Below are 27,522 nucleotides of genomic sequence, written 5' to 3' on the forward strand. Positions count from 1 at the left end.
TGGGTTCATTGAAAACTTTGCTGAGTCTACATAAACAAATTAACAGGCCATACACAGGGGCGACCTCATAGATGTATGAATTGTGCACTCACACAAAAAACTACTCTTGGAATCTGCACACGGTTGAATTCTCTGATATTAACTTATTAAAATTCTTAATTTTGTTTTTGAGCTTGTGTTTTGTACGTGAAATTTGAAGGGACAATTGAGTGGGACTGGATCGATAGTTATAGCGGGTAGCACATTTGCCTTGCACACAGCCACCTGGGTTTGGTCCCCAGCATCCTATAAGGTCCCTAGGAGTGATCCCTGAGTACATGGCTGGAATAATCCCTGAGCATCACTGGATGTGGTCCAAAAGTTAAATATATATATTAAATATATATATATATATATATATATATATATATATATAACTGTCACTGTCACTGTCCTCCCGTTGTTCATTGATTTGCTTGAGCAGACCCAGTAACATCTCCATTGTGACAATTGTTACTGTGTTTGGCATATCGAATACGTCACGGGGAGCTTGCCAGGCTTTGCCATGCAGGCAAGATACTCTCGGTAGCTTGCCGGGCTCTCCGAGAGGGACAGAGGAATCAAACTTGAGTCGGCCATGTTGACTGTGTGCAAGGTAAACACCCTACTCGCTGTGCTATCACTCCAGCTATATATATATATATATATATATACATATATCATAAATGAAGCGACAATTGAGCAAAAGAGACAGGCCAAGTTGCAGTGCCCATAAACATAAGCCCAAGCTTTGACTGTAGTAGTAAGCATGAGTGGTGTGTGATAACCTCACCATAGGTGCTGGTTTTTTATTTTTCTAAAAATAATTTAAATGAACTATGCTCAAATCTTAGAATGGAAATTTTATTACTGGTAAATTCAATAATTAGAAATAGAGTGCTTCTGCCAATGCTTGGTATATAAAATTTGTTTCTATCCTCAGAAAGCTTGCTTTCTAATTTTACATTTTTGTTTTTAATGCAACCATTACATTTTTAAAAATTAGAGATATTTATTTGAATATAGTTAGAGATGCTGCACAATGAAAGAGGTTTTCATAATTACCTGATTATAGTGAACTTGTCTCATAGTTTCATTAGAAATTAGCTTATTCTATTCCAGCATTATTCATCTACTACACACCTGCAGCATCTGTCCTACATACTCGTCCTTGGATAGGCAGGGATATAATCTAAGGGGTTATACCAGTGGCTTTACTCCCTTTGGATACCTGTGGACTGGCACCATCCATGAACAATTGCTCGAAGAATGCTAGTTGAGTTGAGTTTTGCTTGACTGAATTGTTTTTCATTAATTTTACTTTATAAGTAACATCCCTAAATAGCTGAATATGGAATTATTTAATTTTAGAATTGTGAAATATGAAAGAAATTTCCACTGACATAGAAGAAGGAGAGGAGATAGAGAAAGAGGAAAAGGATGATGAAGATCCTGTTTATGCCCTAGCACCCACTATTAACATCCGTGATGAGAGATTTGTTGATTTATCAACATCACCAGCCTTTGTTTGTCTGCATGAGGTATGTTTCTACATATTACTAGAGAAAGGCTAGAATCATTGTATATTAAAAAATTTTAGATGAACTTAACACTGTCATCAAAATAATTTATTATTATAACTAATGTATGCACATTTTGTTGGTATAAATTTGGTGTGTGTGTGTGTGTGTGGTGTGTGTGTGTGTGTGTGTGTCTGTGTCTGTGTGTGTTTTGGTGCTGCACCAGGGTATATGGTATGAATCTAGGGAATAGTGTTGGAACATATTTATTTATTTGAATATACTCAGAGATGCTGCACAATGAAAGAGGTTTTCATAATAACCTGATTATAGTGAACTGTCTCATAGTTTCATTAGAAATTAGCTTATTTCTAGTGGTGCGCAGGGGCTATTCCGAGGTCAGGCCTGACCACTGGTGGTATTTGGGAGACCGTATGTGATGTTAGGGACCAAACTGAAGCCGCCATCATCCTAGGAAAGAGACTTGCCTCTTGTACTCTCTCCAAACCTGTAAATATTTTTTAATTTTAAAATTTTATTTAAACATCATGTTTACAAAGTTGCTCATAATACAGTTGTTATGAGCATTCGATGTTCCAACACTAGTTCCATCACCAGAATCATCAGAGTCATCACCATTGTTCCCAGTTTCCCAACACCCCCCCTACCCCCAAACTAGTCTTCCTTAACAGGCATAACATAATTCATTTTATGTTGTGCATTACAACTAAATGGCTAATGGAATTACCAAAAAATACTTCAATGAAAGGAAATTTGTAGAAATTGTTATATCTCACCCTGGGGTCATTAAGTGTTTGAGGGTTTATTAAATAGTTTCTTGCTAGTTGAGTCTCATGTATTATTGTCTTTGTTTACTGAGTTTAGTTGGCTTCTATCTTACTTTCCCATTTAATTTGGTGTGCTTCTAGTGGGATCTGAGTATCGTGAAACTTGGAGGACTCGCTCTAGGAATTTCAGGCTCTGTAGAACTGGGCCAATGGATGAATTTACAGGGTAGTTGTTGGATGTGGGTGTGACTCCAGACCTGTCAATATTTTTTTTGTTTTGTTTTATGTAGGAGTATTGCTATTTATTCAGCCACTGATTAGCTGATTGAATTGTGCATGAACTCCACCTTACTTTTTTTTCATAATTGTATTTATTTATTTCTTTTCTTCTTATATTTATTTATTGAATCACTGTGGGAAAAGTTACAAAGCTTTCAGGTTTAAGTCTCGGTCATACAATGATCACACACCTTTCCCTTCACCAGTACTCATTTTTCACCACCAAGAACCCCTATATACCCCCCCACCCTTCCCAATGCCTGTGAGGCAGATGATTTCTACTTAACTCTTGTCTACATTGATTACATTCATTATTTCAACAAAAGATGCACCATTATTGTTTAGAATTCCCCCCCCCCCAACAATCAGAATTTCTGAAAAGGCATTGTGAAATACTTTGTTTTCTATAGCTGGTATGAGAATCATATAATGTTATATAATGATTTTGTATTTCTACAAAGAGCCAGATAATTACGAGATTGGTTTCTGTGCATCTGGTGTTATGGCTGTGCCGGAGAGTCACTTGTGGGGAGCAACTCGTGACCTCGGTAGGGCGTGAAGGACGAGCCAGTACTGCCCCCCTTCCCATGAGACTGCAGTTGTCCCGTCACTCTCAGCTCATACCTGGCTTTCCTATAAGCTCTAAGGCAGTGCCACCTTGCTGCCGGGTGTGTGTGTGTGGGGGGGGGGGGGTAGTTTAACGCATGGTCCATTCACTTTTCTGTCACAACTTGCCGGGCTCTGGGTTAAGTCCTTTTGACTCTGGAGCCATGTCCGTGCTGGAAAGTCGCTTGTGGGGGGAAACTTGTGACCTCGGTAGGGCATGAAGGATGAGCCAGTAATGCCCCGCTTCTCATGAGACTACAGTTGCCCCGTCACCACTGGCTCATACTTGGCTTTTCAATAAGCTCTGAGACGGCAGCCACCTTGTATGTGGTCCAGATGCACTTTTGCCAAAAGCTGCTGGGTTTTGAGATTTGTTTCTGAGTCTCTGGAATCATGGCCGATAATCTTCTTGATCAGGAGCCAGAGAGGCCATTTGTAGGCAGTGACTCGGGGTCTCGCTGGGATGGAGAAATATTTACATGTCTGGGGGGTATGGTTCCACCCCCATCTGGTGAGACCCCGCATGTCTCATCACTGCAGGCCCAAACCTGACTGACCTGTGGCCTCTGTAGGACGGTGGTCACCAGGCCGCCATGGGGAACAGGCCAAGGCACGAAACCTATTCTCATCTGGAGTGGCCCAGCACCAGTAACCTACTGCAGGAATAGAACGCATTTCTGCCAAAAGCCTTTGGGTTCCGAGATTCATTTCTGAGTCTCCGGGATCATGGCCATTAAGCAGTTCGATCAGGAACCAGAGAGGCCATGCCTCCAATTATATAGCTGAGCCAGAGGTGGTTTGTGGGTGTTTCTCCCACATACCTAACTTTTGGCCTTTTACTTTCTTGGTAAACTTTGCCCCAAGTTTTTGAGGTCTAGCCAAAGGCATAGCATCAATTTTAGGGTATCTGAAAGTCTGACGGTGCCATCACGCTGCTGATCACTTGCCTCACAGGTACAGATTGACCTGCTGGTGGAACCATACCCCCCAGACATGTAAATATTTTAAACAACTTCTACAATTACTGCTGAACTTTTATTGTCATTGTCATTGTCCTCCCATTGTTCATTGATTTGCTCAAGCGGGCCCAGTAACATTGTGAGACTTGTTGTTACTGTGTTTGGCATATCAAATATGTCACGGGTAGCTTGCTAGGCTTTCCAAGCGGGCAAGATACTCTCGGTAGCTTGCCAGGCTCTCTGAGAGGGGCAGAGGAATCGAAGGCGGATTACATATGTAAAATATATGCACACTGTATAGTTAAGTATAGGCTTATGAGTCATCCTAGCATTCATCGATTTGCTACATCCTACCATTGTTCATCGATTTGCTCGAGTGGGCACCAGTAACGTAAGTATAATAATTCTTCTTATAGTTAATAGGCTACAATTGACTATAACATTGTCATTATTCACTTTGATGTTTTAATTGTCTGAGATTTGTCTAGTGTCTTAAAGTACAATCATTTATTCTTTTGACATACTCCTGATTCCTTCCTTGTACACTTCTTTACTTCCTTGATTAAGAATATGTTGCAGACTTACCTTGCATTTTCTTTGCTCTAAATCCTCTAATCCTTTGAGAATCTTTTCTCAGAGGATCTCTGATTCCTTTCAGAATAGAATGATATTGAAGACAAAGATTGATCTCAGTCCTAGGTATGCTCTTTGCTAGTGGTCTGTTATCACTTCTAAGTCTTTTCAACATATTGAACCTGGAAAGAGATGCAGACTAAAATTAAATTCCCAAAAAGTATGTCTATTTCTGTATCTGTGCATATATATGTCAAACATTAAAATATTATTTCTATTTTTACAATGTCAACCATTTTAGGAATGTCAAACATTGAAATGTTTCTAATTTTACACTATCCTTAACAATTCTAACAAATGAAAATAAGCCTAGAATTAATTTTTACAAAATATTATAACAATATAAATTATAGCTTTTAAACCACAGACAATTTAGACTTTTGTATATTGATCTTCAAGGCAACAATTTTATTAAATACTTTAATAATTTCTAAAATCTTATAATGAACACTTGGTAGTTATATATAATCATGGGAATAGCCTGCTTCGAAAATGTGGATATCTCACATTATTATGTTAAATAGCTGTGTTATCTATCCTTTTGAGTAGTATAAATTGCTAAAATTATATAAAAATTACATCAAAATTTTATTGCATAGCAACTCTTCTCCAAATTAGCAGTTTTGCTGAATAATTAACTGACTGATTTGATCTCCATAATACCACCAAGATTGTGGTAACTTTGTCATTATTCTTGAAAATTTTTCTAAGATTCATCAATCATATAATATTTTTCAGCTACTTTTATATGCATTGTTATTCTTCAGCTGCAGAGTATGTCTGCAGAGTAGCAAGAGTTCAGAAGACAACTGGAAGAAAGAGATTCAAAACTTATTTCAAAGGTCTAGATGCTTGGCATCACATTGGAAAAACCAGAAGCTTCTTAAGTCATTTCTTGTTATTAATGTGAGTCACACAATTGGCCCAGCTATTACAGAGTTGCAAAATACAGAATTCATGCTCTCTCCGAATCAAACCCTGGCAGTATATATTTAGTATGGTGATCATGACATTCTGTGCAGTGGGTCAAAATCATTTTTGTAGTCTAAAATAATTCACCTGCTCTCCACTCATGATATTTTATCTGCATCACTTCCAGTTAGCAGGAACACTTCCACAACTCCTAATGTTTTGGAAGCAGCACATTTTCGTAAGTGTGAAAGATCATGGCAGTATACGAATCCATCCACATTGCCTTTTGAAAGTTTGTGTCCTTTAAATAAAAACAAGTAGGAGCCAAACACATAGTACAGCAGGCAAAGCCCTTGCCTTGAATACTACTGAGCCAAGTTTGATCCTTGGCACTGTATGTAGTTCCCTGAGCTCTGCCAGGAGTGATTGCTGAGTACAGAGCAGGAGTAAACCTTGAGCATGGCTGGTTTGGCCCTCAAACCAAATCAAACAAATAATATTATAAGCAAGTAAATAAAAATAAGATACCTTTATGGACCATAACCAGCAAGTCCTAGATTTAACCCTTTAGAGTCTTGCTCAGTCCTTTGAGAAACTTTGTCTGAACAGCAAGTTCATGGTTCTTTTCTCCAATATCTCAACTTTTGCAAGCATTTATAGGATGTACTGTCAGGTGGTATTGAGTCATTAACAGATATTTATTGACTACATTCTCTCATAAAATATTTTGCATAGAAAATTTAGAATGTCCCACTGATATTATGATGACATTAAGCAACCTGACCCCATAGCGCTATACTATGTTAATTCACAGTTTGAGGTGAATGTTCCAAGTGGCACTTGGGGACTAGGACACATGGTCTCTGTCAGTCAACTCTTTAGTTAACAGGGAATGCCTATTTCCCAACTCTGCCATCACAGGTTGGCTGAGAGCCCTTGCACCCTTACAGTCTATCTTGTACCACTGAATTTATAGGTTGTGGTCTGTTGCTCTTTATTTTTTAAATGTTTGGGTTAAACAATAGCATATAGAGTAAAGCTTACAAAAGTCCAGGGTACAGCTCAGAGAAGTTTTAAATATGCCAATAACAGACATGTTCAGGACTGAATTAATGATGCTCCTAGTCTTAATTATTCTCCTATGCTCTTTTGGTTTGTTCAAGAGCTAAATGTCTCTTTCAAAAATCTCTGGAATTCATGTCTTCTCCATTCTTACCATATTCCCACTCAGATGGATACATTTCCTGAATGCCAAAAGTCTCTCTTCAAATTCTTCCTAATCATTGCTCCCACTTAGAGAAAATTACATTCTGATCTATACCATATACTAGTTTTCCTCTTCTGAACTATCATATAAATAGAATCATGCAATCTGTTTTTCTTTGTCTGGCTTCTATGGCCCATTTTTTCCCTGTGAGTTTATTCATCATATGTGGCATTCTTATTTCTGTAGAATGCCTTACAGTGTAAATATAACTTAATTTTCTTGTTAATTCTAGAAATTTGAATTGTTTCCTAATTTTTTTTATTATGGAAGACATTTAACAGTCATTATTTTGGGGGTGTGGTTAGTTGTATTCAGGGCTTATTCCTGACTTTGTGCTCAAGAATCAATCCTGGTGAGTGGTCAGGAGACCATATTTGGTGCCAGGAATCAAACCAGGGTTGGCATCTCTCTGGCCCTCCCACATTCATTGTTATGTGTGTTTTTTATTTTTAAATATATTTATACTTAGTGGATTAATGTGTCATAGTATAGGTATATTATGACTTAGCAGGTGCCTTCAAAATATTTTTAAAAAAAACAACAGATACCAAATCTGTATTCTGGTGGTTATATAAGACTCTTCATCCAAGGTATATGTGTTATTTTATGTTTATTCTGTAAAGCACCTGACTGAATATTGCACAGACATAAGAATTACATATTTAGTATGAAATAACTTTGCTTTCCGGGTCTAATTATAAACAAAAATAACTTTCAACAAATATTTTGTAGACTCTTTGCTTCATTTTAGAAGCTATTTCACATCCAGACTTCATATACACGGTGGCTTCCATAATGTTTCTACTACTTGTCAGTGGATGTATACAGTAGCACTGATTTGTAAGTGTGATGAACTTAGTACTTAAATGTCAGTGTGTCAGATGTTGAACTTTCCAAACTTGTAGGCCACGAAGCTATTCTTGCCTTGATGCTAAGAGTCAAAAATGAAAACATGAAATTATCTTGCCTAAGTCTTTGGCCTTTCACCAAGAACTAGTTGCCTCCTCCCTTCTCCTCATTTTCTGAAAATAACTCTTTTGCCAATTTTTAAGGTCTTTGACCTGCCTTATCTAAGTGGTAAAGAAAAGGAAGCACAAGTGCATTTGACAGGCATGAATAGAAATATTGAATAGTAAAGGGATATACTACGGAAGTAAATGTGGGAGTCAGCACAGAATATGAAATTCCACTAGCAGTTTGGAGGAATGCAAATAATTATGGATAAGTTGATGATACTTTACCTTTTCACCACAGCAGATTATATTTGAAATTATGAACTGTTAAATTTATGACAAAATACACATAACAATTATGTGCCCAGGTTTTAGTTGCATGAAAGATTTGAAAAGAATTGAGATTAAAATTTTTTCAAGAATTTTTTTGAGTACCAATGGGAGATATTAATTATTAATCCATTCAATATATTCAGTATCCCTGTGTTCGAGATTCTGTGTAAAAATCCATTTATTATTGTTATTAAAACTAGTAAGATTAAGGACCAGAAAAATTGCTCAAAGGGCTGGAGCATGTCTTTTGCATGCTGGAGCCCCAGGTTTAATCTACAGCACTATCTGGTCCTGAGTATAATGCCTGGAGCAATCTCTGACAACACACACACACACACACACACACGCACACTCACACACAAACACGCATGCAGACATGTACGCGCACAGATATAAAATTAATTTCTTTCCTATGACTACTCCTTTGTTTTGAGCATCTTCTAAGTTCTCTAGAAACTATGAGCATTCATAGGCATAAACATCTAAAAGGGTACTCTTTATTAATCATGTAATTTGAGGCCAGGAATTCAATTTACAATGAAAGGCAGTATATGTATGTAAATTTGGAAGATGCAAGCAGTAGTATTAGAAAAGAGCAGAATTGCTGTGGAATTAGATAACTAGAGTAAAGCTTTCAGGAGGTAGTAGGGTAGTGGAAAGAATATTTTATCTATATTTGTGGCTTCTCTATAAATTTACTTTTTTATAATTAGTTTTTCCTGCACCTGACCACGTAAATACTTGGAATAAGTATGTGGATGGCTCCAAGGTGTACCTCAAACTAGACATGCTCAAGTAAATTCCTATTCTTCTTCAAAACCTACTTGTATATCAACTGGTTCTCTTACAAGTCACTTGAATTTGTCCTTTTTTATTTCCTGTCTACCATGGTTAGATAGCCATCTCAGTGATCATTGGAAATGTGAACAAGAACCTCTGAGCCAAGGGAGTGATGTGGGGAGAAAAGGGTGGAAGACAGAAAGAAGTGTTAAGAAAATAACCCTTATCCTTGGTGACTGAGAGAATATTAGGATGGGAAGGGTAAAGGAAAAGAAATTGTAATGTAAGATTTCTAATTTAGGGAAGTGGCTGGATAATGGTATTCAAAGTAACTGAGAATTTAAAAGAAACAAGTCTAAGAATGTCCAATTTATAAGTCTCAAACTGCCCAGAGAAATCCTGGGGATGGGGGTCTTGAACCATGTATAGTAGTACTCGGGGACTGTTCTCTGCTCTTTGCTCAGGTGTGATCCCTGGCAGTACATGGAGAACCATATGGGCTGTTGGGGATTGAATTGAGGGTCAGCTGCACTGCAAAACAAATGCTTTACTTCCTGTACAGTCTCTGGAACCATAGCATATTCTTGATAGTATTCCAGTTGCACTCTGAAAAATTAGAATTTTCATTTTTGTGCATATTTAACTGGCCTACCATTGTGTATTTACCAAAAATAATTCCCCAGTTAGAAAAAAATATATTGGAACAGTCATATACTCAAAAGATGCTTATTTCTTTTTTTTTTCTTTTTTTATTAGTGAAACACCATGAGGTACAGTTGTAGATTTACAATTTTTTGTGCTTGGGTTTGATTATACAATGATCAGATACCCATCCCTCCACCAGTGCCCATTTTCCACCACCATGAATAATATCCCCCCCACCCCATCCCCCCATCCCCCCTGCCTCTGTGGCAGGGCAATCCCCTGTGTTCTCTCTCTCCTTTTGGGTGTTGTGGTCTGCAAAAGAGGCATTGAGTGGCAAACATGTTCAGTCCATAGTCTACTTTCGACATGCATCTCCCCTCCTGGGAGGATCCTCCAAACACCCTTTATTTGGTGCTCCTTTCTCTATCTGAGCTGCCCTTTCCTCTAGAATGCCCGACTGGCCACTAAGTTATGGAGTAATCCTCCTGGTGCTGAAGATGCTTATTTCTTATACACACTTTTAAAAAATGAATCACTGTGAGATAGACCCTTTCAAAGCTGTGCATGATTTCAGCCATACAGTGTTCCAACAGCCATCCCTCCACCAGTGTACATTTCCCAGCACCAGTGTCCCCAATTTCTCTCACATCACCCCTCACCCCATCCCCACCTCCAGCCTGCCTCTATGGCAAGCACTTCTCTCACTCTTTCTCTTTCTCTCTCTCACACCACACACACACACTCTCTCTATCACACACACACACACACACACACACACACACACACACACACACACTTCTCCTCCCTCCCCCCTTTCGGGCATTGTGTTTTGCAATACAGATACTGATAGGTTGTATAGCCCTTTACCTACTTTTAACATTCAGTTCTTGTCCAAGTTATGCACACTTTTTAAAGAGAGATTAAATAAAGGGCTGGGAATGCGGGAGAGTAGTAAAGCACTTGTCTTGATGTGTGGGATTCATGGTTTAATTCCCAGTCCAAACCAAAAACAAACAGGTTAAATGAACTTTAATCAAAATTTTGAATTAATTTCAAATGATACTGTTGTTTTTCTAATAGTACTAAAACTCCCATTCATTGTCTAGGATGGAGATTCTGTAGCACTCCTGGGGATTTTTATGAGAGAATCTCTAGTGAAATTTAAAATATTTTTCAAAAACTGTAAACATTGTCTATATCTTTCCTATGAGTTAATCAAGTGACGATTGCTACTTTCAAGGAACTTAAAGTCAAAATAATTCCAAGTGTGTAATTCAGCTTTCATTATTATTCTTTGGGAAATAAAAATTATAGGGTGTTATTTCCATCTTAAAGATTCTGAAAAACTGATAAGCTAGGTTATCCTCTGGACAGATACAAAGTCAGGCATGAAGCTGGTTTCCTATCTCCTACCTAGGCATACAATCACCTAACATCCTTCACTTGACATTTACACATATAAACAGTGATATTTCAGAATTTCAGTAATTTATTTTTAAAGTAAATTGTATATTAAAGAAAAAATAGAGATAAATATTTAACAGTTGTATTTAAATATTTCTCTTTTGTTTCCCTATTCTTTCCTTAGATATCACTCCTGATTAATGCCTGTGCTTAGAGGATATGTATTTTAAAGCTGTTAAATTTATTTTCACTTCATACACCCAGGCAGGCTTGCAAGAATAATTTTTCAACATTTTATTTGGCTGCCAAGAAACTATAAATATACTGCTATTCTATTAAATAATACAGACTTTCACCATTAAGTGGAAATTTAGAAAGCTTTCCAGTATGAAAGAAGACTTTGGGGACCTGCTCAGTTTTTAAATATTTGGGAGTATTGGCTTGACTCATATCTATTTATAAAATTTAAAGATTAATTTGAGGAATACAAGAATAGAGACCACAAATAGTTGTGTGAAGTAGATTAGTAGTTATAAATTCAATCAGTATAATCATGAAATGTGGAAGAGCTCAGGGTAGGGAGTAAAGAAAAGGTCTTGTGTTAGGGTATGCTGACTCTTGGCACTTTTAAAATAAAAAATGTGGAGATTGATTATAGACAGGACTCTGCAATCTTTGCAGAAAATTATCTTAAACAGGCTGTGAACTGTGGCAAGAGGGAAGTCCTAAGAGTGTTGAAAATTGGTCATATCTCAGAACTGAGAGATCCTTTCTCCTGCCTGTGAGATGACCTTATCGTATTCATTCTGAAAATTTTCTCTGAGCATGGTCCGAGGGCCAGACATAGACCAAAGGAAACACAGCAGAGGCCCTACCTCAGAAGCTCAGCTCTTCCAGTTCCTTTACTAAGAAATGGGGGTCTACTGAGTGTGTATATTTAATAACTTTTTCCACTATATTGCATTAATTCTTTATTTTTATAGCAGTGGAGTAAATATTAAAAATAAGAATATAAACGAGGCTGTTTCTCATAAACATTGTCTTCGTGAGATTCAGCTGTAGTCCAGCCGTTCCTTGTTCCTGACGCTCCATTCGCTCTCAACGGAACGACCATCTCCGAATGCAACAGTTATGTGCACCTAGGTCGAGAAGTCAACATGACAAATGACCTGGCACCCGAGTTGCGCAGGAGGAAGAGAGCGGCTTGGAATGCCTTCAAGAGCGTCGAAGAAATAGCTAAGAGGACGAAGAACCTCTGGCTCTGGGCACATCTCTTCGATTCCACTGTTCTTCCTGCATTTACATATGCCTCAGAGACCTGGGCCCTACGAAAACAGGATGAGAATGCTATTCGGGTCTCCCAAAGAGGAATTGAAAGAGCTATGCTTGGAGTATTATGTTTCACTCAAATGAGAGAAAGAATCCAGAGTTCCGACCTCTGTTGGCAATCAAGAATCAGGGACATTTGGTGCTCCCTTCTCTATCTGAGCTCCCTTTTCCCCTAGCATGTGTGGTTGGCCTCCAAGCCATGGAGCTAACCTCCTGGTACTAATCCCGGCCACTCTAAAGTGTCAGTCTATTTTGTTACTTTATGTTCCCCAGATGAATGCAATCTTTCTGTCTAATCCCTCTCTTTCTGACTCATTTCACTTAGCATGATACTTTCCATATCACTTAGCATCATACTTTCCACTTGTATGTAAATTTCATGACTTCATCTTTTCTAACAGCTACATAGTACTCCATTGTGTAGATGTACCAAAGTTTCTTTAACCAGTCATCTGTTCTCGGGCACTCAGGTTTTTTCCAGATTCTGGCTATTGTAAAGAGTGCTGCAATGAAGAAACAAGTGCAGATGTCACTTCGACTATACTTTTTTGCCTCTCTGGGATATATTCCCAGGCATGGTATTGCTGGGTCAAATGGGAGCTTAATTTCTAATTTTTTGAGAATTGTCCATACTGTTTTCCAAAGGGGCTGAACCAGTCGTCATTCCTACCAGCACTGAAGGAGGGTTCCTTTCTGGCCACATCCACGCCAGCATCAGTTGCTTTTGTTCTTGTGGATGTAGGCCAGTCTCTGTGGTGTGAAATGATATCTCATTGTGGTTTTGATCTGAATCTCCCTGATGATTAATGATGTGGAGCATTTTCTCATGTGCCTTTTAGCCATTTGGATTTCTTCTTTGAGAAAGTTTCTGTTCTATTGGTGCACTTGAACTTAATAAATTTTGTTTGTTGCAATAGTATTCAAAATATTATGATTGTAATAAAGATTTTGTTTCTTAAACATATGATGGGTATATTTTAAGCAGGTACCTTGGTCATATCCTCCAGTGAGATTTTGTTGGCAGCCCTAGTATAGGAACATAATAATTTATGGTATGAAGAGTAACCCAAAGAGTTAAAATAAGTTTGAAAAGTATGACATACACTTGAAAACTTGTAAGAGATTTTCTGACAAATGTGGACAATAGAGAAAATCAGCAAAAATACCTCAGTAAAGAATAGCCTCACAGTTTTTCTTTTTCACCAAATAGTCTGTTATTGTTTTGGCTTAGGCAACTCTGCTTTTCTCTGTTCTCCACTTTCCATGAAATACAAAAAGCCAAACACAAATGATCACAATCTTGTTATTTGCAAAGATCTGAAGTACAGGGGAGTACCTGGTTTCCTGCAGTTCATAGGGCACATTAAATGAAACTTGGCACTCTCGAGTACCACTTACAAGATCTGTTATTTGAGGTTCAGTAGCCTTTTTTTCTTTCTTTCTTTCTTTCTTTTGGAATCTATGTATATTTTATTTATTTACTATTTTAAATTTTTATTAGTGAAACACCATGAGGTACAGTTGTAGACTTACAAATTGTTGTGCTTGAGTTTCAGTTATGCAATGATCAAGTACCCATCCCTTCACCAGTGCCCATTTTCCACCACCACAGGTCCCAGTATCCATCCTACCCCCCAGCCCCCCCATCCCACACTGCCTCTGTGGCAGGGCATTCCCTCTTGTTCTCTCTCTCCTTTTGGGTGTTGTAGTTTGCAAAAGAGGCATTGAGTGGCAATTATGTTTGGTCTATAGTCTACTTTCATCATCAGTAGCCTTTTATTTTTAATGAGGATTGCATTGTAAATGCAATTGCCATGAAATGGCTTGAATTTTAACATTAATCAAAATGTGTCCATTGAGTGATTTTCTAAACTACTCTATAGAGTACGAAACATCTGCATTTAGTTGTATTCTATTTGGCAGGCAAATTTGCAAACTACAGCCCTCGTGTCTGATAATGCTAACTTACCAGAAAGCTTAACATTGTATGATAAAGTGAATATATTTTTCTTTAAAAAGCAAATTGAACTGTTAGTATATGACATCATATGTTGTGCTGCTTATATGGTGTATTCTTCTTGAAGATATTTGTCATGCTATGAAATCACATTTAATCAAAATCAGTAACGGTCATGGTCCTCCCGTTGTTCATCGATTTGCTCCAGCGGGCCCAATAACATCTCCATCGTGATACTTATTGTTACTGTGTTTGGCATATAGAATACGTCACCGGTAGCTTGCCAGGCTTTGCTGTGCGTGTAAGATACTCTTGGTAGCTTGCCGGGCTCTTCGAGAGGGGTGGAGGAATCAAACCCGGCTCAGTCAGGCCGGCTGTGTGCAAGGCAAACACCCTACCGCTGTGCTATTGCTCCAGCCGATTTAATCAAAATAAAATAAATAAAACCAAAAAAAAAAAGAAAAAAATTTTGTTTGTTGCTCACTGACATCTCTTTTGAAAATAATCAGTTTAGATTTATTTGCCTATTGTATTATTGAATTGCTTGTTTTGTTAGTAAGGGTGTCTGTATATGTATATTCTGTATATTGCAGTTTTGTTTTCAAAAGCCTGGATCTTTGCCTTTTGCTATAAGAATAAATGTAATATTGTCCTTTTATATATATAAAAAAAAGGATCAGGGACACTGACTCGTTTGCCAAAGCATCAAAAATCAGATGGGCTGGACACGTATTGAGATTTGGAGATGACCGCTGGACTAGAGCCATTACTGACTGGATTCCCGGGACGTCAAAAGACTGCGTGGAAACCCAAAAAACAATCCGAAAGATCAATGAAACCAGGAACTTGTTCTTCGAGAAAATTAACAAGATCGATAAGCCTCAAGCAAAACTCACAAAGAAAAAGAGAGAGAAAACCTTAATAAACCGAATCAGAAATGAAAAGGGGGTTATTACAACAGAAAGTACAGAAATTCAAAGGATCCTCAGGGAGTACTTTGAGAAGCTTTATGCCACAAAACATCAAAACTTCGAGGAAATGGATAAATTCCTAGACTCCTACAGACTCCCAAGGCTGAACCAAGAAGACCTGGAATACCTGAACAGACCTATCACCATCAAGGAAATTGAAATGGTAATAAAAAGTCTCCCCAAGCACAAAAGTCCTGGCCCGGATGGATTCACTAGTGAATTCTTACAAATCTTTAAAGAAGACTTACTCCCAATCCTCATTAAGCTTTTCCACGAAATTGAAATATCAAAAACACTTCCAAAGAGTTTCTATAAAGCAAATATTACCCTGATAACAAAAGTAGACAGAGATACCACAAAGAAAGAGAATTACAGGCCTATATCCCTGATGAACACAGATGCAAAGATCCTCAACAAACTACTAGCAAATAGAATCCAACTACTCATCAAAAAGATCATACACCATGACCAAGTAGGATTCATCCCAGGGATGCAAGGATGGCTTAACATTCGGAAATCAATCAACATAATCCATCATATCAACAAAAGAAAAGATAAAAAGCATATGATCATATCAATAGATGCAGAGAAAGCATTTGACAAGATCCAGCACCCCTTTATGATGAAAACCCTAGCCAAAATGGGTATAGAGGGGAATTTCCTCAACATAGTTAAAGTCATCTACCACAGGCCTATAGCAAGCATCATCCTCAATGGGGAAAAACTGAGAGCCTTCCCTCTAAGATCAGGGATGAGACAAGGGTGCCCACTCTCTCCACTGCTGTTCAATATAGTACTGGAATTACTTGCAATAGCAATTAGGCAAGAAAAAGATATTAAGGGCATTCAGGTAGGAAAGGAAGAAATCAAGCTCTCACTATTCGCAGATGATATGATACTATACTTAGAGAACCCTATAACCTCCACCAAGAAACTCCTAGAAACAATAGACTTGTATAGTAAAGTTGCTGGCTATAAAATCAATACCCAAAAGTCCATGGCTTTTCTATATGCAAACAGTGAGAGAGAAGAAAATGACATGAAAAAACAATCCCATTCACAATTGTTCCCCAGAAAATCAAGCACCTAGGAATCAGCTTAACTAAGGAAGTAAAGGACCTATACAAAGAAAACTACAAAACGCTACTTGAGGAAATAAAAGAGGACATGAGGAAATGGAAAGATATCCCTTGCTCATGTGTCGGGAGACTTAACATTGTCAAAACGGCAATACTTCCCAAAGCATTGTACAAATTCAATGCAATCCCTATAAGGATACCCATGACATTCTTCAAAGAAATGGAGCAAGCACTCCTGAAATCCATATGGAACAATAAGCCCCCACGAATAGCTAAAGCAATTCTTGGGAAAAAGGAAATGGTAGGAATCAACCTCCCGAACTTCAAACTCTACTACAAAGCAGTAATAATTAAAACAGCATGGTGCTGGAACAAAGGCAGAGTTGCAGACCAATGGAACAGGGTTGAATATACTGACATCTCCCCTCAATCATATGATCATCTAATCTTTGATAAAGGTGCAAGAAATGTGAAGTGGAGTAAGGAAAGCCTCTTTAACAAATGGTGCTGCCAAAACTGGACAGCTACATGCAAAAAAATGGGCTCAGAACTCTACCTAACACCATGTACAAAAGTAAGATCAAAATGGATTAAAGACCTCAACATCAGACCAGAAACCATAAGGTACATTGAAGACAAAGTTGGCAAAACCCTCCATGACGTTGAAGCTAATGGTATCTTCAAAGATGTCACACCACTGGCTGAGCAAGTGAAAACAGAGATAGATAAATGGGACTATCTTAAACTAAGAAGCTTCTGCACCTCCAAAGAAACAGTGACCAAAATACAAAGACAGTCTACTGAATGGGAAAGGATATTCGCCGAATACACATCTGACAAGGGGTTGATATCAAGGATATATAAAGTACTGGTTGAACTCCACTAGAAGAAAACATCCAACCCCATCAAAAAATGGTGTAATGAAATGAACAGAAACTTTCTCAAAGAAGAAATCCGAATGGCAAAAAAGCACATGAGAAAATGCTCTACATCATTGATTATCAGGGAGATGCAGATCAAAACCACAATGAGATACCATCTAACACCTCAGAGATTGGCCCACATCCAAAAGAACAAAAGCAACCGATGCTGGCGCAGATGTGGTGAGAAGGCGACACTCCTTCACTGTTGGTGGGAATGCCAACTGGTTCAGCCCTTTTGGAAAACAGTATGGACCATTCTCAAGAAATTAGAAATTGAGCTCCCATTTGACCCAGCAATACCACTCCTGGGAATATATCCCAGAGAGGCAAAGATGTATGGTTGAAGTGACATCTGCACTTGTTTGTTCATTGCAGCAATCTTTACAATAGCCAGAATCTGGAAAAAACCTGAGTGCCCGAGAACAAATGACTGGTTAAAGAAACTTTGGTACATCTACACAATGAAGTAGATGTAGCTGTTAGAAAAGATGAAGTCATGAATTTTACATACAAGTGGTACCACATGGAAAGTATCATGCTAAGCAAAATGAGTCAGAAAGAGAGGGATAGACATAAAAAGATTGCATTCATCTGGGGGACATAAAGTAACAAAATAGGAGATTAATACCCAAGAATAGCCACGGTTAGTACCCGGAGGATTACTCCATGTCTTAGAGGCCAGCTGGGCACTATAGGGGAAAAGGCAGCTCAGGTAGAGAAGGGAGCACCAAATAAAGGGTGTTGGGAGGATCCTCCCAGGAGGGGAGATGCATGTCGAAAGTAGACTATGGACTGAATATGATTGCCACTCAATGCCTCTTGCAGACCACAACACCCAAAAGGAGAGAGAGAACAAAAGGGAATGCCCTGCCACAGAGACAGGGTGGGATGGGGTGATGGGTGTGGGAGGGATACTGGGATCCATGATGGTGGAAAATGAGTACTGGTGGAGGGATGGGTACTTGATCATTGTATAATCGAAACCCAAGCACAAAAATTTATAAATCTACAAGTGTACCTCATGGTGTTCCACTAATAAAAAAAAAAGACTGCATGGCCGCCCACCTATCAGATGGTCAGACTTTTTCGTCAAGACCCTGAATGATCGGTTTGAGGCTCTTCATGTTCCTAGAACAAACAGACGCTATTGGGCTACACTAGCACACGTCAGGGACAATTGGAGACGTTACTGACACCCGCTCGAGCAAATCGATGATTAACAGGAAGTCAAGTGATCAAGTGGTCAAGAATATAAACTCAGATGCTGACTTTTTTTTTAAATAGTGACTGAACAAATGTTGATTTTTAAAATAAGGATTAAAAGGGATCATGGGGATAGAGCTCATTGGTATAACTCATGTTTCACAAGCTTTGAGTTTGTTCACTGGCACCCAACATGAAAAAAAGAACTAGGGGAAATGATCTAATGGTATTTTTGACTCATTTGAAAAATAAAATTGTACAAAGTAAAAGGAAGGTAATTTTTGAAAGATGTTGGCGCTCATAAAGTATGTCACTGTCAATGTCACTGCCCTCCCGTTGTTCATCAATTTGCTCCAGTGGGCCCAGTAATATCTTCATTATGAGATTTCTTGTTACTGTGTTTACCATATTAAATATGTCATGGGTAGCTTGCCAGGCTTTGCCATGCGGGCAAGATTCTCTCAGTAGCTTTCCAGGCTCTCTGAGAGGGGCAGTAGAATTGAATCCGGGTTGACCACATGCAAGGCAAACGCCCTACCCACTGTGCTATCGCTCCAGCCCATAAAGAATGTATACCTTGTGAAACACATAATCATTTAGTAATCTAGGAAGTCTTTGAATATATTAGGTGAGATAGATGAAAATTTAAGTATTAAATATTTCTGAGTTAAAATATCTTGTATACAGGAGAAAAGCTATTTTTATTCTCTCTTGAGTAGATTCTCTGAGGCAGAGGTAACCAGATTTATCTGATCCCTTTGCAGAAAAATCACTCAGTGCTCCCCTCCCAGGAAATATATCATTTCTAAACAAACAAAATGTAACCTCAAATGCACTTGAGGCTACCCCAGCCCGCTCCCTTATGTCTCCTGCCCCTCCCCATTAGGAATGGAATTCACACTCTGGAAACATTTTGAGGGAATAAAGCTGAGGAGAGTACTGTTGGGACTTGATTATCCAATAATTGGAATTAGCAGTGAATGAGTCAGCAATAGAAAATACAAAATATTCCATTAAAACAAGACAATATTTCATTTCATTTCAGCTTTTATTAAAGGCAAGCAAATCAGGGTAAATTAGTGAGATTAAACCAGACTAGGAAATTTAAATGTCAGAGCCAGGTAATAAAATGTTTTCATCCATGAGGTTACGCTTTTCTAACTGATTTTAAGACATAAAATCTGCACATACTACAAAGTTCAAAGGAGCAGAAAAATATAGCCTCCTGCCCCATCCCACAATCTAGATTTCCTTTCCCAGAGTAAGTGATTACACACTTGCATTTTTGTTTGTTTGGGTTTTTTGTATGTTTGTTTTATTTTGTATTTTGGGCAATACCCACTAGTGCTCAGGTCTTACTTCTGGTTCTGTGCTTAAGAATCTTTCCTGAGAGTACTGGGGGACTATAGTACTGGGGATCAAATTGGAGTCAGCTGCATGCAAGGCAAGCACCTTAAGCCTTGTATTATCTTTCTGAAACTATACCTTTGTTTTTTTTTAAGTATACATGTATATATATTTAATTTTTTAGATTTTTTTAAAGCACGGTGACTTACAATGTTATTCATAATTGAGTTTTAGACATACAATAAATATTGCAGCACCAATCCCACCATCACTGTCAGCTTCCCTTCACCAATGTTCCCAAGATTCCTTTCCATAATGCCCCCCACCCCCACCCCAGCCTTCCCTCCTGACAAGCACCTTTCTAAGTTTGGTTGTTAAAGTTTGGGTCTCTTAATTTCAGTGTTGTTGACTCTGTGTTTTTATTCTCTCTTGAGTAGATTCTCTGAGGCAGAGGTAACCAGATTTATCTGACCCCTTTGCAGAAAAGTCACTCAGTGCTCCCCTCCCAGGAAATATATCATTTCTAAACAAACAAAATGTAACCTCAAATGCACTTGAGGCTACCCCAGCCCGCTCCCTTATGTCTCCTGCCCCTCCCCATTAGGAATGGAATTCACACTCTGGAAACATTTTGAGGGAATAAAATGTTTGGTTTGGATAAAAGACTCTATCATCCTTAACACCACCTTTGTACCTTAATCCCCTGACCTAGTTCCCATTGCTTCTCTTCTTTCTATTTCCCTCCCACCTCCACTTTTTTTTTTATTGTCTCTATATTCTGGGACTAAAGTTGATCTGGACATCCTTTCTTTATGCTTTTTGGGTCACACCTGGAGATGGACAGGGGTTATTCCTGGCTCATGCACTCAGGAATTACGCCTGGCAGTGCTCGGGGCACCATATGGGATGCTGGGAATCGAACCTGGGTCGGCCATGTGCAAGGTAAATGCTCTACCCGCTGTGCTATCACTCCAGCCCCTGGACATCCTTTCTGTAAAATATTGCATTCCCTCATCTGTTACTCTAAATGCTATATATAAGTGATATCATCCTGTATTTACCTTCTCTGGCTTCATTTAACATGGTATTTTACAGTTCCATTGATGCTACCACAAATTGCTTGATTACATCAATCCTTGCAGCTGTGGAGTATTCCTTTGTGTATATATCTTCATGATCCACGTATCTGTGATTGAACATCTAGGTTGATTCCACATCTTAGCTATTGTACTGAGTGCTGTAATGAAATGAATATGTGTGCATTCATTCTTTCGAATGAATGTTTTTCTGACCTGCGCAAAGATACCCAAAAGTGGAATTAATGGGTCACTTGGGAGCTCAATTCTGAGTTTACTAAATACCCTCTATACTGTTTTCTATAGTGGTGAGACCAGACAACATTCTCACCAGCAGTGAATGAGGGTTCTGTTTTCACCACATCCCCACCAACAGAGTTTGTTCCCCACATTTTTGATATATGACATTCTCACTGGTATAGGATGATATCTCATTATTGTCTTGATTTGAATTTCACTAATAATAAGTGATGATGATGATAACTTTTTTATGTGCCTATTGACCATCCATTGGCCTTCCTTAGGAAAGTATCTTTTATTTCTTTTTTCCCAGTTTTTGATGAGGCTTTTAGATTTTTATGTTGTTGTTGATCTTTGTGAGTACTTTGTATAGCCTGGACATCAACCCTTTATATGATGTGTTGACTGCAAATATTTTATCCCATTCATTAAGCTGTTGTTTAGTTTTAGCTCATATTTCTTTTGACAAAAATTTTAAGAAAATTTTTTGTTTCATATAGTCCCATTCATTTAGTTTTGATTCTGTAGCCTTTGCCCAATGGTATCATATTTTTTAAGACTCCTTTGAGGTCTGGGCTTAGAGAATTGTGCTTGTATTTTCTTCAGTGTACTTTATAGATTCAGGTCTGATCTCAAGGTCTTTGATCCACTTTGAGTTGACTTTTGTGTAAGGTACACAGGATATGGATCCAACACTTCAACAACACCATTTCTTGAAAGGGCTGTCTTTATTTCATTTCATGCTCTCAACTCCTTTGTCTAAAATTACTTTGCTTTATATTTTTTGTTTATTGTTGGGTGTTCTATTCTGACCCATTTGTCAGAGAGTCTTTCTTATTTCTAGTGCAAATACTAGAGTTTGTATTACTATGGCTTTGTAGTCACTGTCACTGTCTGTCACTGTCCTCCCGTTGATCATCGATTTGCTCGAGCGGGCCCAGTAACGTCTCCCTTGGAGACTTTGTTGTTACTGTGTTTGGCATATCGGACACATCATGGGTAACTTGCCAGGCTCTGCCGTGCGGGCGAGATACTCTCGGTAGCTTGCCGGGCTCTCCAAGAGGGGCAGAGGAATTGAACTCGGGTCGGCCATGTAGGCTGCGTGCAAGGCAAACGCCCTACCGCTGTGCTATCACTCCAGCCCATGGCTTTGTAGTATAGATTCTAATTAAGTAATGAGATGCCTCTAAGTTTCCTGTTTTTTAGTATGATTTTAGCTTTGTGGAGTTTTTTATGATTCCACACTTTATAATTGACTGATATAAGTACTTGAAGAATATTGTCAATTTGTATAGGAATTGCATTGAATTTGTATAGTAGTTTAGATAAGATGATCATTTTGAATAAAATTCATTCTTATTTTTGTGTGTTTGCATAGTATTCCAATGCATGAAGAAAGCTTATTTTAACCAATTCTATACCATAAAAATTTGTTATTTTCAATCTTATGTTACTACACACAATAACTTTATGTGCATAATTTCACACTAGAGTAGTTTTAGTTTTAAAAAGCTAAGTTCTTGGGGGTGAGGAGACAATGCAATAAGTAAAGGTCTTGCCTTGTGTGTGGCCAACCTGCATTTGATCTCTGGCACCACATATGGTCCACTGAACACCACCAAGAATGGCCCCTGAGCACAGAACCAGGAGTGCACACTGAGCAAAGCTAGATATGGCCCCAAATTAAAATTTAAAAAATGAAATCTCTGATAATGTGGTTGCTGGATTAATGGGCTTGCTGAGTTAAAAATATTAACAATGAAAAATATAACATAAAGTATTTATCTTAATCATTTTTAAGTGTCCAAGTTAGTGGTTTTGAATGTTTTCAGGTTGTGCAATCAATCTATAGAATATTTTTTATCTTGTAATACTGAATAGGTGCTTTGCCATGTGGAAGAGATACTCTTGGTAGCTTGCCCGGCTCTCCGAAAAGGGTGGAGGAATCAAACCTGGGTTGGCCGGGTAGGCTGAGTGCAAGGTAAACACCCTACCTGCTGTGCTATCTTACATCAAAGCCTGGCAAGCTACCCGTGATGTATTCGATATGCCAAACACGGTAACAACAAAGTCTCCAATGGAGACGTTACTGGGCCTGCTCGAGCAAATCGATGAACAATGGGAGGACAGTGACAGTGACTGAATAGGGGATGGAGTGACGGCACAGCAGGTAGGACATTTGCCTTGCACGTGGCTGACCCAGGTTTGATTCCCAGAATCCCATATGGTCCCCCAAGCACCACCAGGATTAATTTCTGAATGCAGAGCCAGGAGTAACCCCGATGCATCGGGGGGTGTGAACCAAAAAGGGAAAAAAAATACTTTTAATACTGAATATCTACATCCATTAAATAATTCTCCATTTCCCCTTTTTCTCATCCCCTGTCAATGACCATTTTACTTTTTATTTCTATAAATTTCATGATAGCTCACGGTCACGGTCATGGTCCTCCCGTTGTTCATCGATTTACTCGAGCGGACCCAGTAACATTGTGAGACTTGTTACTGTGTTTGGCATACTGAATACGTCACGGGGAGCTTGCCAGGCTCTGCTGTGCAGGCGAGATACTCTCGGTAGCTTGCCGGGCTCTCCGAGAGGGGCGGAGGAATTAAACTTGAGTCGGCCATGTTGGCTGTGTTCAAGGCAAATACCCTCTGCGCTGTGCTATAGTTTATACAAATGGAGTCATATTATTTTTCTTTTTGTAATTTGGTTTATTTAACTTAGCATAATGTCATCAGAGCTTATTCCTGTTGTAATATGTGACAAGATTTCCTTCACTTTTAAAATATAATTGGGATGGGTGGAGTTGGGGTCACACCCAGCCACCTTTGGATGCTATTCCTTGTTCTGTGCTTAGGAGTAACTTCTTTTTTTTGTTTATTTGTTTTTAATAATATTTATTTTATAGGAGTAACTCAAGGGGACATATATAGTGCCAGGGAATTCAACCAGACTCCTGGTTACTCCATCTGCATACAAAATCAGTGTTTCACCTCTTGTGCTATATCTTGGTCCCTCTTACATTGCTAATGTTAATGCTATTCCAATTTATATGTATGACACGGGCTGGAGCGATAGCACAGCGGTAGGGCATTTGCTTTGCATGCAGCCAACATGGTCGACCTGAGTTTGATTCCTCCGCCCCTCTCAGAGAGCCCGGCAAGCTACCGAGAGTATCTCGCCCACATGGCAGAGCCTGGCAAGCTACCCATGACAAATTCAATATGCTAAACACAGTAACAAGAAGTCTCACAATGGAGATGTTACTGGGCCTGGTCGAGCAAATTGCTCTAAAGTAAACTATGCAAAGAACATAAAGGAAAGAGAAAAGCAGTATTTCACTTACATATACAAAATCCAGAGTCCTCAGAAGAATTTGACTTTACAAGTCACAGGGTCTGATTTGGGGATATAGAGATTAACAGATAAGGATAGTAGAGCACAAAGGAGAAGTTAAAGATAAATACAGAGGATTGGGAGTGCCTGATGGAATTGGGTGTGTCTCAGGAGCACTGTGGTGGGAGTTACTTAATAAAACTAAGCTCCCTGTGGCGGGGAGAAAGTATAAACCAATGCTATCCAACAGAACGGCAGAACAGTACAAATATTTCTTCAAGATCCTGCTTTTTATTATCTTATAGACTAAAAGTGTTATAGTCTTATAGACTAAAAGTGCTTATAGACTAAATGTCTGGATCATGAGTTTGTGCTTTTAAAATTTTTGTGTTTATTAGACCACTCTCCACACGCATGAAGGAACTGGCAGAGGAATACAGGCATGCGGGTCCCAGGGCTGAGATCTCCAAGCCTGCTTGGATTGGAGCTGAGCATCCTCCACCCAGATCCTCCATCTTCCAGTAGGCAGGGGTCACACCCACCAACTGCCCCCAGCGCCAAGTAATCCCATCAATGCCAAGACCTAGAGACTATAAAACCCAGCTCCCAGCATCTTATTATCTCGTTCTTACTTTGGACAACCTGGCAGGCTATCGAATGTAACTTGCCCACACGGCAGAGTCTGGCAAACTCTCCATGGCGTACCCAATATGCCAAATACAAGTAACAGTGATGGATCTCATTCTGCTAACCCTAAAAGAGCCTTGAATATGGCACTTTTTAAAATCTCAGGGCTAGGACGAATATATTTATATATTTATATTTATTTATATTCATATATAATATATTGGAGGGACAAATATAGAGTTATCTCTCTTATGTAGAATACAAAAAAAAATACAGTAAGGGAATAACAAACGGCCAAAGCAACAGAATCTTAAAACTGACCTACCGAACTGAGCTTAAATGGAGAGAGAAGGGGGTTGGATATTAGCTCTGTACTAGTCACTCTTTTTATCTGTGTCATTTTGATAGGTAGTAAAGATGTTATTTCATCATGTCTTTAGTCAAGTTTATATTTCAAGGAGTGGAGTGGGATTTTTAAAAATTTTAAGACATTTACAATAGAGCATATTATAAATTATAGAAATTATAAGTTAATAAGACTATTATTAACTTAGTCTTAAAGAAGATGATTGATTTTAAAATGTGAGTTTATTTCTCATAGTGGGGACGTGCCATGGGGTTCCCACTGGGGAAGCAACGGGTTTGATTAGTAATCAGGGAGAGGGAGGAAATACGGGAATACCTTTTATTGTGATTTCCTTTGAAAGGTATGGGTGAGGCAGTGTAAACAGGCCTAGGATGACTTGTTTGAATCCTTTCTTTGTCATGGAGCATAGGAAATGTCATATTAATTAACACCTGGTATGAGATTCTTAAGGCAGGTATACAGTGGCGCAAAGTGAGGACTCAATAAAGAAAATAGTGGAGGGTATGGTGTTGGATTTTTTTTTTTTGCATGAGATCTTACCATTATCGATAAACAAATCACATGCTTAAGATAAAATTTAGAAGAAAAAGGAAAAAGAAAATATAGTGTAGACTGTGAATGGGTTCATTTGCACTGGAAAAGTGTGCAGGAGGAAGAGACCCCTCCTCTTAATAAGAGAAGAAAAAAAGGAGGCTGAAGGCCAAGGCAAAATGACTCAGACATATTATCAGATTTTCTAGAAATAGGCGTTTCTGGAACAGACTTATAGAGCAGACGTAAAGCATCCACTTTACAGAAGTCAGAAGCATAGTTAATACAAAGAACTGTTTGGACTTAACTCTTTGTGAATCCTATTTATTTTCTTTTCAATTTTTTCCTTATATTTATTTTTATTGGAGGATCACAGAATGTCTGTGCATAACATGAATTGCAAAAGAACTTCCTGTTGGTTAGATTTTGAGTTTGCTTAGGGTTTTCCTCTATATAAAAGTTTCTATTCTTTTTTTTTAGCTTTGTTGAGATATAATTGGAAGACTTTAAAATAAACATTGGGATGGTCTTCTGTGTGTATGTCTACTCTATGAAAGGACTCCACCCATCCAGTAGCACATCCATCACCACACATACTTTATTCTCTTCTGTGAAAATATTTAAGTACTATTTTCTAATTAAATTTCCATGTATGCAATATAGTATTATCAACTATAGAAGTTTTATTATTTTTTTACTCAAATTGTCAATCTTTTAACAGCTCAGTATTTTGTGTCCAGAAGACCTTTGTTACTCTGATATCATAAACGGTTACATGTGTTTTCTTCTGCTACATTCATTGCTTGAGTCATTATAGTTTGACCTTTGTTCCACACTTCCTTATTCAAATGTGTATTCATATAAGAAAAATGAATACCAGCAACAACCATAGATTAAAAAGATGGGGATTTTTGGTGTTAGTTAACACTAGATGTAAGAACAGACAGGCTTAGAATATCTTTTAATCATTAAAACCATTGAATAGTCTAGAAAGACAATCTAATTGGCAAAGGGTAGAGAGAGGTTTAACAAAAATGGGTCTTAGGTCTAGGTCTCCTGTACTAGTTTTGCAGTCTTCAGCAAGTTGGTTAACTTCTCAGAACTTCACTTTACACAACTATTGCACAAATAGTAAGGTTTTGGGGGGGGGGGTGTCTCACCCAGAAGTGCTCAGGACTTCTTCCTGGCTCTGGGCACAGGGATCATTATGGCAGAGTACATATGACCATATGGGGTGCCAGGGATCAAACCTTGTGTAAGGCAAGCATCCTTCCCACTGTACTATCACTCCAGCCCCATATTTTAGCTTACCATGTTTCAGTGTTACCTAACTGTCGCCTCTCAGGGTAGGTTTCAGTCATATTTTTTCAAATCTTCTAAAATTTCCTTTATCACATTTCTCCCCAGTGGGAATCTTATTCAGATTGTTCTGGAA

General features: G+C 38.4%; 1 protein-coding gene across 1 annotated transcript in view; it reads left to right on the forward strand.

Moving 5' to 3' along the window:
* The first annotated feature begins 1,400 nt into the window (after nucleotides 1–1,400).
* The window catches only part of CCDC146 (coiled-coil domain containing 146), a 124,588-nt gene continuing 98,466 nt past the window's right edge, over nucleotides 1,401–27,522 (forward strand). Inside the window, exon 1 of the mRNA XM_056118580.1 lies at nucleotides 1,401–1,559. Coding sequence (XP_055974555.1) covers nucleotides 1,401–1,559 — 159 coding nt within the window. The remainder of the gene's footprint in view (nucleotides 1,560–27,522) is intronic.

The sequence above is a fragment of the Sorex fumeus genome, unplaced genomic scaffold (assembly GCF_029834395.1).
Source record: "Sorex fumeus unplaced genomic scaffold, SorFum_2.1 ptg000037l, whole genome shotgun sequence".
In the NCBI taxonomy this organism is placed as follows: Eukaryota; Metazoa; Chordata; class Mammalia; order Eulipotyphla; family Soricidae; genus Sorex; species Sorex fumeus.